Here is a 12,306-nt window from a genome sequence, read left to right on the forward strand (position 1 = left end):
AAAACAAATCTATTTCTACAAAAAAAAAAAAAAAAAAAAAATGAATGGGTTATTAATTTATGTCAATGGAAAGAATAAAGACATCATAGTTTGGATGAAAACAGGAAAACATCACCAAGTATCAGTTGTCTACTTAATCTAGAGTATAGACAACAGATTCTCAGATTAAAAGGTCATACACTTATAAAAGCCAATAATGACATAATGACTTCAATCTATGAGAAGGACAAATGAACAATTGTGAGGATCATAGCTGATAGTGGTAACAGAACTTCACTAACCCTGCCCGACTGTTGAAGCCGTTGTCTCTCTATATACTTGGGATTTACATGGATACTATGGGGTGGACGTTGTGACTGCAATTCTGGCTTTGAGGATATTGTCCCAGAAGAAGAACCACTGTTGGTTATGAAACCAAGTTCTTTCTCGATAACCTGCAGTGTTTGAGGAGGAAACACTCCTTTCCAGGTGCCAAAAAGATGTCTCATACTTGTATGTACAGGAGAGTCAACTTGCCTATAAGCTTTGCAGAATACCTAAAAAAAGAGAGAAAAAAATACTATAAATTTGGGATAATCGATATACAATTAGTAGTAATGAATTAGAATTGTTGTACTTGATGGGACGCAGGTTACTGGTTAAATAATGCTGGAAAATGACATAAATGTTGCTATCTTCATATCAGTTCAAGAAAATGAACAATGATACTGAAAAAGCATCGAGGAAGCATTCTGAAGCATTACTTAGTGTAGACACAGACATACAATTTATTTTGTTCCGCAGGGGGGAGGGGGGAGTGTCTCTTGGTAGGGAGAGGGCACAGAACAAAAATCTAACCTCGGGCAGCTTTGCTGCAAAGTATTTTATGTAGTCTCTTCCAATATTCTTCACAATACTGTCCAATAGATAAAGTGATGGTAGCTTCTGCTCACTGGAAACCTGGCACATATATAAGAAATTAATATAGCATCAAGATTGCCAGATGAACAATTGACAATTGTAGGGCCAAACATAAATGCCCCATAAAAAGGAATTGAATTCTCATCAGCAAGCATATTGTACATGCACATGCATCCATACACACACACAGAAACAAGTTACAGACTGCTTCAAACAATGTAGAGAAATGACCTTATGTAACTACCAACAACAGTCATACCCAGTTTTAGAGAGAAAAATAGTACAGTATTACGATGCATATCATACTAAAATAAGAATACATAAAAACACATATAGATGTGCATCAAAGTGTTCATACACATAACCTGAGATAAATATGACAATATATAATATTTGTTTGGATCTTTAAATGAGGGAGAAAGGTTAAATCTTAGGTGCCAAGGCAGCAAATCAGTAAACTCAATTCATCTGTCAAACGAGAGTGGAGATGAATACTGCACTACTGTTGTATTTGATGGCTAATCAAGCTTCAAGGCCACAAATACTGCATTCTCTTGAAATATTAAAATAATCTCCTACAACTATACAAACAAGTTAACTGTTCAAAAATTTTCCGGCAGAAAACTAGTAACATGCATTGAATCACAGGCCTCAATGCACGCCACACATATCAAGGGAATCAAACCTCCAGTAGTCTTGGAGATCATCGTTATAAAATAACAAAGAAGTGGTAGAACAATAGTTCTAGTGCTCAAACATTACTCCAGAAGCATACACAAGTAAGAGGAAATTAGGAGCAAAGTAACCTATGAGAATCACATCTAAGGTTTAAAAACTGGTGCGTGACTATATCCATTTCTGCTAACTGGAACAACATAATATGTGGTGCACAGCACATTAAAACTTACTAATCCTTCCCTAGTAACATTTCACATTTCAAGCTTCACTAGGACTATGAGAAGAGAAGAAACTCCACAAAGACCCTTAAAAAACGGGATTAGCATGATAGGAAGACCTAAGGCATCAAAACTTCAACTAAAATGCAGTCAAACTAGCAACTCCAAGCGGAGAAATTTTGTGTAACATTTTTTCTGGTTGAATAGAGAGCTTTTTCAACATACACAAATTCACAAAAAAGCACGTGAATTTTATCTACTATCCTAGCTCATCAAACCTGCTAAAATCTTAATAGATCAATGATCTATCATATAGATGAAAGATTTTTAGCTTCCTGTCAAAATGGTATCACCTGTTAAACTCAGATCGGTGCTTAGATTTCAATTGGTAGTTTTATTGGGTACAGATTTATTTATTGTCCCTGAATAACGGATTTAGCATCAATTTAATTAACAGCAAGCCAACAATTATAACCATCAATTTCAGTACACAAGGGAGTCAATCAATTACAGAAGACAAGCTCCACTCGATTTATAAATTAAATTTGCAATTAGCTCAATATATAATCAACCTTATAAGAGTAACTAAGATATCGTCGCAAAGTCTCATTTGATACCAGCAGCCTGAATGACAGCCACACCAAAACCACCATTATCACAACACCTCCTATTAAAAACAAAGCTTTTACTAATAAAAATCAGGTAGTTTCAAGTACTAAGATGATAGCGCATTAAGCAACGTATTATAGGAGGTATTTATATATTCCACAACCAAGACATTGCACTTTCTACAAAAGACAATTGAACTCGCAGTAAAAACTCAAGGATTTCATTAATACCATTACACTTACAATTTTACTCCTGCACGTCAACAACAAAACATTTTTATTTCCTCTTTTCCTTCTATACTAATTTCCCATACAGTCATTCACACAAAAAGTAGAAAAAGAAAGTAAAAAAAAAAAAAGATATATCAATTAGAGGAATGCAAAACGCTGCTACAGTTTAAACTGGGTTCACCTCGAGAATGTTGGCGCAAACGGTGGCAGAGATGGCTTTTGCAGCCTGGAGATTTTCACCCGCGATTATGGTCAAATTCGTGATGATTGGTTTCGAATTGAAAGTCAGCTCAGCAAGGGCTGTTCTGTATTGGCTGACAAGCTCCTGATGCTGCAGTGGTTGAAGCTGATACCCCCCTCGACCAGAATCACTGCTTCCCGAATCTCTATCACTTGCTCGAAATCTGGGTTGCACAATATTGGTCCCCGAACCAATTGGTCTCTGCGGAAACGGCCGGCCATTAATGTTCCCACCGCGCTCAGCCTCATCGGCCAGTCGCTGCTTCTTCAAACCCGGTTCCCTCGTTCGATCGAAAGGTCTCCGCGAGCTCTCCATTTCCATCAGCAACAGCGAAATAAACCAAAACCCTAATCCTAAACCTAATCTAATTCCAATTCTCTGCAATTACATCCTCGATACAAAATCGAAAACAAATGAAAGAAAACAATTCGACAACATCTCAATAACCTTTGTTCCTACCAGCGACACGTTCGGACAAAATCAACATGAAGATTACAAAAAGAAACCCCACTGAACACTAAAATTGTACAAGATAGCACCAGAATAAACCCTAATCCTACAAAATTACAGAGAACGAAGAAGATTTACAATGATTACTAATAACAAAAACAGCTAAAATTAGGCGGAAGGAATACTATGAACCGGGAAGAAAGGGGAGCTTTTGGATTGAGATTCAGCCTGGCTTTGTTATAATAGAGAGAGAGAGAGAGCGCGCATAAAACGCTTTGCCCCAGTTTCAGCTGTGTCCGATTTTTTCCATTTTCTTTTTTCTTTTTATTTCCCTGTAATTTTGTTTAAACAAAAATACTTTATTTAGTAAAATTCCCTTTTATCGAGTTTTTATCTGATGCGGTCACGACTATCAAGAACGATGAACCACTCATGTGGCGGTGTGGCGGGAGATGAGGAAAGGCTTGGGGGTGTTTTGGGCAATAGGATAAAAAAAAAAGATTAACAAATTCTAAAATTAAAAAAAAAAAAAAAACCACCAAATTGAGAATTTCGTATATGCCAAAAGAGTTAAATTAAAAATTTAAAAATTAATAGTCAAATTAATTTTGAAATTGTTGAAATTTTAGTGTTAAAAAAATATTTTTAAAAATATCTTTAAATTTTAAAAAGTTATTAATACCTTCCATTAAAAAAAATTTAAAATACTTTTCCAGTTAATATTATATCTTAAAAATATAAATAAAATATTAAAAATAACATTAAAAATATTGACTTTCTTTTTCTTAAAAGTAAAATACAAGATTTTAACGGTGGACTATTTTGTTATCTATTTTATTCTCACAATTTATTTCTAATTTTTAGTTTTATTTTTTTTTAGAATTTATGGGTATTAATGTCATTCGTACTTTAAAAATATGTAGTAACGTCCATATTTTAATGGTAAAAATATTTTTTAAAATTACTAATACAAATTTAAAATATTATTTTTAAAACACTTTTTGAAAGAAAGTATTTTTTAAATTCTTTCCAAGTTTGTGGTATTTTAAAATAAATATTACTCTTTCACTTCCAATAATAATAATGATATATATATATATTATTATTATTTTTGAAATTTGGAGGTTATTATTTAAAATTATGAAAAACTATTTTTTTTATAAGTTATATGATATTTTTAAATAAAGAATTAAAATCAGCGAATAGGTGGGACCGGGAATTTTGCCAAAACCCCCCATTTGCCCCCAAAACCCTAACGTTCAAGACGAACACCTCAAAAGGTTCACCAAAATCGGCGTCAGCTTACGGTCGCCCGAACGGTCGATATTTCTCTGCTAGTTGAGCAACAAAACCCTAAATCTCATCTCTGTTATCTCATCGGCCGTGGGCCATGTTGAAAGTTAGAACTCCCAAGAATGGTAAAGTTAAACGAGAGCTTGAGAAACGTGCTCCCAAACTTGTAAGTTCTTGCATTCCCGGATATGTATATCTCTCAATGTGTGTGGAAAATGAGAGTGTCTGCTTAATGATTGATTTAAAAGCATGTCAAAGAAGTTTTTATGATCTTTTCAATTGTTGTTTTTTCTGTATTGATGGATTAAGTTATTGACTTGAACTGCAGGTTGAGACGGGGAAGAAGACGCTGATACTTCATGGCACTAAAACGAGCGGCGTGTTGAATGAAGTATTGACGGAAATTTATCACCTGAAGAAAGAAAGTGCCGTGAAGTATTCTCGTAGGAATGAAGGAATTAAACCATTTGAAAATGGCGGCGATTCATCTTTGGAATTTTTCTCTCTCAAAACTGATTGCAGTATTATCGTGGTGCGTAACACTGTGAATGATTTCAGTTTTTAATTACGATTCAGTTTTCCCATTCGAAGGTATTTTATTTACTGTTCATCACAAAGAATGATTTCATGTGATACTAGTTCCAGACGCGTAGAGCTTTGTGTAAAACTTGATTTTTCTGGATGAGCACCCCTAGTTTTCCCCTTAATCATTTTTAGATGTCTTCAATGATCGAAGAACTTAGCAGTTCGTAGACAGATGAACCTATGTAAATTAGCATAGTCATGACGTGCATTCTTTTGGGTAAGTTGAGCTACTAAGAATTTTGAGATTTTCAATTCATGAGGCTGTTGGATTATGAAAGTCCCACATCGGCTAATTTAGGGAATGATCATGGCTTTATACTATCTTCATTGGTATGAGGCCTTTTGGAGAAGCTCAAAGCAAAGCCATGAGAGCTAATACGGACAATATCATACACCATTGTGGAGAGTCGTGTTCATCTAACAGAGGCATCTATTTTTTTTAATTGGAAAGCCTTTGTCTTCATGGGTTCAAGTTCTGTATCTTTTTTCCTATGCTATTATAGAGTATGAGAGCGGGTACATTGCTTCACTCCTAAATGTCCATGGTAACCAGCTTCTTGCTTCTATGTCTCCAGCTATTTATTGATGTATTTATTGCACCTCTTTTGCAGTATGGTTCTCACTCAAAAAAACGACCCGATAATCTTGTAATAGCGAGAACCTATGATCATCACATCTATGATCTAATTGAGGTTGGGATTGAAAATTTCAAGTCAATGCATTCTTTCACATATGATAAGAAACTTTCTCCACGGGTCGGGTCAAAGCCTTTCATTACTTTTATTGGCGAAGGATTTGAGAATGTGGAAGAGCTGAAGCATTTAAAAGAAGTTTTGCTTGATATGTTCCGTGGAGAGGTATAAAACCCTGCAGCTTTGCCTGACTTGAACGTGAATGTTTGGATATTAAATATCTATGTTCTTTGCAGGTTGTGGAGAATATAAATCTTGCTGGGTTGGACCGTGTATATGTATGTACTGCCATCTCACCAAATAAAGTATTTCTCACTCATTGTGCATTGCGAATGAAGAAGTCAGGTTCAGTAGTACCTAGAATGGAGCTAGTTGAAGTCGGTCCTTCAATGGATTTGGTGGTTCGCCGGCACCGGCTGCCTAGTGATGGTCTAAGGAAGGAAGCCATGAAAACAGCCAAGGATCAGGCTAAGAAGAAGGTTTAACGGCTATCTCTGAAATGAATTACCTTCATTTTGTTTACTAAGCTGTTTGTCTAATCTTTATGTGTTTACTTCTTTTAGGAGAAAAATGTGAGCCAGGATGCAATTCATGGCAAGATTGGAAGGATATATATTCCTGATCAAAAGGTATCCTCTCTCTATCTGTATGTGTTCTCTCCAACTGTCACAATGATTGCATATCCAGCTGAGATTGAAAATGTTTCATGTTATCAAACTCCACACGTTCATCACCAAAATAGGAACTTAACTACACCTCGCACAGTTTTGTCAGTCATTTGAATAATTCAATACTCAATTTTGGCTCATAGGTTGGAGATGTGGCTCTACCCGACAAATCAAAGGGAGTGAAGAGAGAACGACGTGAAGCGAAAATGAAAAACAGAGATGACATGCCAGCCTCCAAAAAACCAAAAGAAGATTCAGAAAAACCAAAAGAAGATTCAGTAAAACCAAAAGAAGATTCAGAATAGTTGAACTAGTCTAATACTGTTTGATCCAATTCTCTTCTTACTAGAGTTGCTGTTATGAAATGCATAGTAGCTTGCCAATTATGTGGACAGAGCAGACACTATTTATTTGCGTGTATACAATTTTGCCTATGGTTTCCAATTTGATTCTACATGCAAACCTGCCTTTTATCATCTTAAAGCCTTCAGGTTTTTGTAGAGTTTGGCTGTGAACCTCATTGGTTAGCAGGACATAGAGTTGTTGTAGCAAACAGAATGTGCCTTCAACCTCATTGGTTTCTCCCTCTCCTATCCTCTTACCCCAAGCTCTTCACATCATACTGCAAAATCTTTGATTCTCTGTGGCTGAGAAGTAAATCACAGCAGACTGAGGGCAGGCGTTCTACAATGCCCGTGTCATCGCGGTCGCATCGGTCTCATGGTTATTGATCTCCTTCCATTCTTCCAGGAGCTCCAGTTTCTTGTTGGATAGGATGCCTGCACAATGCAGCACACTCTGTGTCCAATAGTTAAATGCCTGCAACTTCATGTATTGTTAGCAAGGTGAACTTGAAATAAAAGCAGCTCACAAGGAACACACAACCAACCTATATAAGCTCTGGAAATCAGAGAATGAAATAAGGGAAGATAAAATGGAAGTGCATAATCAATTCATTTTCCTAGCAGATCATTCAATCTAAAGTTCCTTCATCTAGAGATAACTAAGATTCCTAGTGGCTGCAAATGTAATGGCTAATGAAATCTGTGATTATTCATCCTCAGAGTCGTCTGTTTTTTCGGGGCAAGCTCGATTATCTGGATCATCAAATGGGAAGCCAGAAGCTGACCACGTAGTCGTGTGTGAATCTCCAGCCTGCAGCGAACCTATGTCCCAGAATGGCGACAATCTGCTAGAACCTTGCAAAAATGGATCCTCGAAATCGACTGGATTGCTCCACAACTCGGTGTTTGAACTGGACGTGCCAGTATTGACATTCAAACCCGTGCTCCAAATTTCTTCTGGTTTAATGACATTTCCAGTTCCAAGGTGTGAGAACTGTTGAATACTTTCTGCCAAAGAGACAAAGTAGTCAGGATTGACATCTTGTGAGGGACTCCCAATAGCCTTTCCCTTGGAATGTTGATCCTCCATTGACATGTTTGAAGGCTCTACACTCAGCTCTGTTGGTTTTACAATTCCATGATGGAATGCTAATTCCTCAGACGTAATTACATCCCTAGATGGATCATTCTCATATTGAAAATTGGACATGCTTTCTGGAATTGATCCCAAATCTCCAGACACTCCCTGCAGAAGGTAAGCAGAAGGTCCTTCAAGCAGGCTTGGATTCAGTTCCGGTGTGGCGAGACTTCCCCAATCCGGTTGATATTTCACAATCTGCCCTTCCATGAATGGCGTAAAACCATCGGTTTCGTGTTGATGCTGCTTAACAAATTTCCGTTTCATCCTTGGGGAATCAATATCTCTCTGTTCCTTCTTCTTCTGCAAGCGGAATAAAAACTCAGGATTTTGAAGCAACTTTGCCAAAAAGGAAATCATCTGCTTCTGCTTCTGCTCGGCCGATTGGAGGCGTCGATTCACCGTCTTCACATGCTGGGCAGTTCCCTTCTGCTCCTGCTGCAATTCAACAACCTCCTGCATTAACATGCTCCTCTCTTTCTTTAACCTCCCAATCTCATCTTCCAATCCAGACTTCCCTGGTCCAGTAGATGGCCCTATCAAACTTCCAATCTGCTGAGAATGAGGTGATTTTCGCCTCTGAATGTTCTTCAACAAGTGTCTCTTCCCTCGTTGGAAGGCATCGTTTGCAAATTCCCACTTGTCTGCATCAATCTTGCGGAACCCCTGAATTCAATCCCCAAGAGTTACTCAAATCATTGAATGAACACAATCACAAGTACAACGGCATGCCTAAGATATTGCTACAAACAAGCATAAGCATACACCGACAAGAACGTATCATACAACAAAATTGAGAGAAGTTTTTCTTGCATAGGGGAAGCTCTACCTCCCTTTGTAATATCTAATCTGTAAGAGAATGGATTAAATGTAAGCATAGCTACATGAACAATTTGACCTGATTCTACCTGCTGGAGATGGAAGTCCTCAGTCCCCTTCACACAGGGAGGGGAGCATTTCTTCAAGCCTGCAATATCAAGCAGTAAAGAGGCCTAGCAACTCATAGATTATCTAAGGAACTAACAATATGATGAATTAAGGTACAAAATCATAGTAATAATACACAGGAACTAAAAAAATGACATAAATCCTCCAATCCCATAAAGAAAACCCACCACTGGCTTATACTAGAGTGAACCAGTAGAAACAAAATGAAGTAAAAGGAACTCTGAATTTCGTTAATTGAAAATATTGTACAGAAGCATGAGAATTCAGTTTAGAACACCGCAAGAAATATTACAAAAGTACAAATAGTCATTGACAAGAGGAAAAACCTCATCCCTATCTGCCAGCAATTGACTTTGACAAGCCATCACAGAAAAACAAATAAAGAAGTCAAAGAGTAAACAAACCAAACGGTGAAAAAACAAGCACAAATGTACAAAGAAACAAGAGGCTTACAAAAGGAGAGGAGAAAAGAAAAAATGGAAAAAAAGATCATACAGACCACAGCAGCCATTAGAGGCTATACTGTAATACCCACATAAGTATTTAGCTGTCTGACAAAACTGGAGAAGTTGTTGTGCTTGAAATTAGATGGAAGAATCACTCTAGAAAACTCCACAGGATCCCAAACCACAAAACTCTGCCCTGCTGAACCCCAAGACACAATCGGATCAAGCGCAGGATCCTCAACAAGATCAAAGGTCTTCCACAGAAATGGCGGAACTAGCTGACCATGAAGGCCTTCTAGAGGTTGAGGCACATCGGTACCCGAACCCCACATGGAAAATGGATCCGACGGTCCTTTGTCTGGTTTCGGTATAACGTCAGACAGGTTGTGTGCAGAAGAAGATGGCATTGGGTTTTCAGTCCAAGAGCCTCCGTCAGTCGGAGACGAAGAAAACCCAATGCTCATCATCAATTCAGGATCAGAAGAAACTCCAGGAGCATCAGAATCCGACTGAGCAGAAGAAGAATTCGCTCCAATTGGAGATACCGAATCGCCCTCCTCTAAGGGATTCATCTATTAAACCCCAAAACACAGTTTCAAAACGAGAAGGGAAAACCCAACAACGAATTCCTGTAATTGGCCAGGTAAATGGAACACAGAAATGAAGCAGAGTATATATAGAGATTTACGCCGACAATGCATTCGATAAAAATCTGAGGAAAGAAATTCAAAGGCGGTGGAGACAGTGACTGTGAATCGAGTCGTAGCTCTACAGTTGCGTCGTTGCTCGTGCAGGAACCCCATTAAGATTGAGCCAAAAAGTTGAGTCTTTGGATTCTCTGCAAATTTAAAGGAAGAAAACGCACAGAAGAAACCGACCGACCTTCGTTGATCGGATCGTTTTCGCCGAAGCTGCGCTATTTCGGAAGGCCGTTATTGTGGTTGAGGGAAAACGGAAACAGGGGTGATTTCTTCAACGCGGGATTTTAGATCTTTTGTCCGTACGGTTTTCTCTGGACCGGTTGTTTTGGCTTGAAAGCGACGCTTTGGACCGGGGCCTTGCTTAAGGACGAAGTTAATTCCACTCAGTTTATGATATTCCTCTTTTTTTTTTTTGTTTTTTATTTTATTAATCTATTAATCTAATTATTATTTAAAAAAAAAATTATTGGTGGGCCAGGTAATTTTTTTTGGAATATTCCCATTTTATTTTTTAATCTTTTTAAAAAAGAAAATATAATAATTTTAATCGAGAAAAATATAAACTTTTAATTATTTTTTTTTGTTAAATTTTCACTAAAAATTACTAATTGATTATAATAAAGCACATATAAAAATATTTCAAAACCTATAATTTTAAATAAAAACCAAAATTTGCATAAAATTACACTCAACCACAAGACCCAACCCATCAGTTTTATTTGAAGAGCTCTGAATTTTTTTTAGTGTTTTATAATAATTCATATAATTTTTTTGAAAAAGGAGTAAGTTCTAAATTTTTAAATATTATCAAAATCATCTATTTTCAATAAATTGAAGAACAGAACATGCACCCAACCTAAGTTGAAGTTCAGAATATTATGGAGAATTTTATGATATTAATTTAAAAATAAAAATTAATTAAATGAAATTTCAGGAAGATATACAGAATCAATCGATCAACAATAAAAACAAAAACATTCAACGAATCAATCCACGTCAGCTTACTAATGGAATGCCCTAACACGTTACAAAATTTCACTCCGAATTTCACTGATATTGGAAGGGGTCAGGTATTTTTCCCATTCAAAAATCTTTTTAACAAAAAATTAAACCTTTGAATATTTGTCAGAAAATATCACTATGTTTCAACTGCCTGTTAAATAACAGTTATGATACTCTCCTAGGTAACAGGCCATCCAACACGTTTGACTGAATATATGATTGTATCCAACCACAACTAATCACCGGTACAAAATTAGTTCCCGGGACGGGTCCGGTCCTTGTCCCGTCGCGAAATAAGACCAATAGATATACAATCAAATAGTGTGGCTTGCAATAGGCTGACATGGAGTTGAAGCTTCCCTATAACCGTAGGAAAAAGGTTGACGCTTCCTTGATTGTGGGACATTGAAGTGATCCACATTCTTATGATTTCTCTACATTTTGATGATCCTGAACTGAGAATAAGCTTGTTGAGGTTACGTGACAGTCGAATTTTCGCAGCAGTTCTCCGTCCCTTCGCAAAAACCCGAGAGATGCACAGTACAAGATCTTAGCTTGAAGAAGGGAACTACTAGTAATGACAAAATGGAAGATTTGGCTAAGAGAATCAGAGATCATTTGGAGTATCATTTTAGATGCACCAGAGATCTCTAAAAGAACACTGTAATTAGCAGGTGAAAACGTCATGCATTCCCATATTCCATATTGTCACATAACCGAGAGTGTGTCTGCATGGCCTTGTTGAGATGGTGCTTGTTTAGTCATTGGCTTCAAGGTTTCCATTATGCTGGAGAAAGATGGACGTTTCCACGGCTCACTGCAATGTTTTCAGTTACCAATATTAATTGGAAAATAAAAAAAATAATGCAAAAGAGCCAAAGATTAGAACGTGAAGAACTCACTCGGCCCAGCAAGCCACTATTAAGGTAGCCAATTTGGGATTTACATTACGTGGGATTTCAAGCCTTTTGCACTTGAATCCAACAGCTGCAACAACCTATGCAACAAGAAACTGTTACAGATCCAGCTACTACAAATTCAGCTGGTAAATACGATATGCAAATTGAAGTATATTTATACCTGAACAAAAATGTATACCACAAACAACAAAATCCATCACATAGGCGAAGAATGAGGGGGGGGGGGGGGGGGGGGGGGGGGGA

General features: G+C 37.2%; 4 protein-coding genes across 8 annotated transcripts in view; 1 reads left to right on the forward strand and 3 right to left on the reverse strand.

Moving 5' to 3' along the window:
• Nucleotides 1-3,614, reverse strand: part of LOC111498579 (flocculation protein FLO11-like) — an 8,650-nt gene extending 5,036 nt beyond the window's left edge. For 2 of the 4 annotated variants that reach the window (XR_002720809.1, XM_023149869.1), the window contains exons 1-3: nt 2,817-3,613; nt 838-939; nt 282-536 (exon numbers count right to left, since the gene is read on the reverse strand). Coding sequence is in view for 3 of the 4 variants with exons in the window: in XM_023149869.1 (XP_023005637.1) it covers nt 282-536; nt 838-939; nt 2,817-3,197 (738 nt within the window). In the remaining variant the exon portion in view is untranslated. Of the gene's footprint in view, nt 1-281; nt 537-837; nt 940-2,368; nt 2,464-2,816 lie in introns of all 4 variants that reach the window. The other 2 variants (XM_023149872.1, XM_023149871.1) reach the window with 2 other exon arrangements.
• Nucleotides 3,615-4,555: 941 nt separating this feature from the next.
• Nucleotides 4,556-7,039, forward strand: LOC111498582 (ribosome production factor 2 homolog). The gene is made up of 6 exons (XM_023149876.1): nt 4,556-4,785; nt 4,948-5,151; nt 5,816-6,061; nt 6,133-6,375; nt 6,460-6,525; nt 6,708-7,039. Exons 1-6 carry the CDS (start codon nt 4,717-4,719, stop codon nt 6,867-6,869), a joined length of 990 nt encoding a protein of 329 aa, XP_023005644.1. The 5' UTR covers nt 4,556-4,716; the 3' UTR covers nt 6,870-7,039.
• A 445-nt stretch (nt 7,040-7,484) lies between these two features.
• LOC111498581 (heat stress transcription factor A-3-like) lies at nt 7,485-10,506 on the reverse strand. Its single transcript, XM_023149875.1, has 3 exons — nt 10,129-10,506; nt 9,530-10,012; nt 7,485-8,712 (listed from the first exon to the last, which is right to left on the reverse strand). The coding sequence occupies exons 2-3, from the start codon at nt 10,010-10,012 to the stop codon at nt 7,615-7,617; spliced, it is 1,581 nt and encodes a 526-aa protein (XP_023005643.1). The 5' UTR covers nt 10,129-10,506; the 3' UTR covers nt 7,485-7,614.
• A 660-nt stretch (nt 10,507-11,166) lies between these two features.
• The window catches only part of LOC111498580 (serine/threonine-protein kinase CTR1-like), an 8,766-nt gene continuing 7,626 nt past the window's right edge, over nt 11,167-12,306 (reverse strand). For both annotated transcript variants that reach the window (XM_023149874.1, XM_023149873.1), the window contains exons 14-15: nt 12,046-12,140; nt 11,167-11,960 (exon numbers count right to left, since the gene is read on the reverse strand). In XM_023149874.1, the coding sequence (XP_023005642.1) occupies nt 11,852-11,960; nt 12,046-12,140 (204 nt within the window). In that variant the 3' untranslated portion in view covers nt 11,167-11,851. The remainder of the gene's footprint in view (nt 11,961-12,045; nt 12,141-12,306) is intronic.

The sequence above is a fragment of the Cucurbita maxima genome, unplaced genomic scaffold, assembly GCF_002738345.1.
Source record: "Cucurbita maxima cultivar Rimu unplaced genomic scaffold, Cmax_1.0 Cma_Scf00025, whole genome shotgun sequence".
Classification (NCBI taxonomy): Eukaryota; Viridiplantae; Streptophyta; class Magnoliopsida; order Cucurbitales; family Cucurbitaceae; genus Cucurbita; species Cucurbita maxima.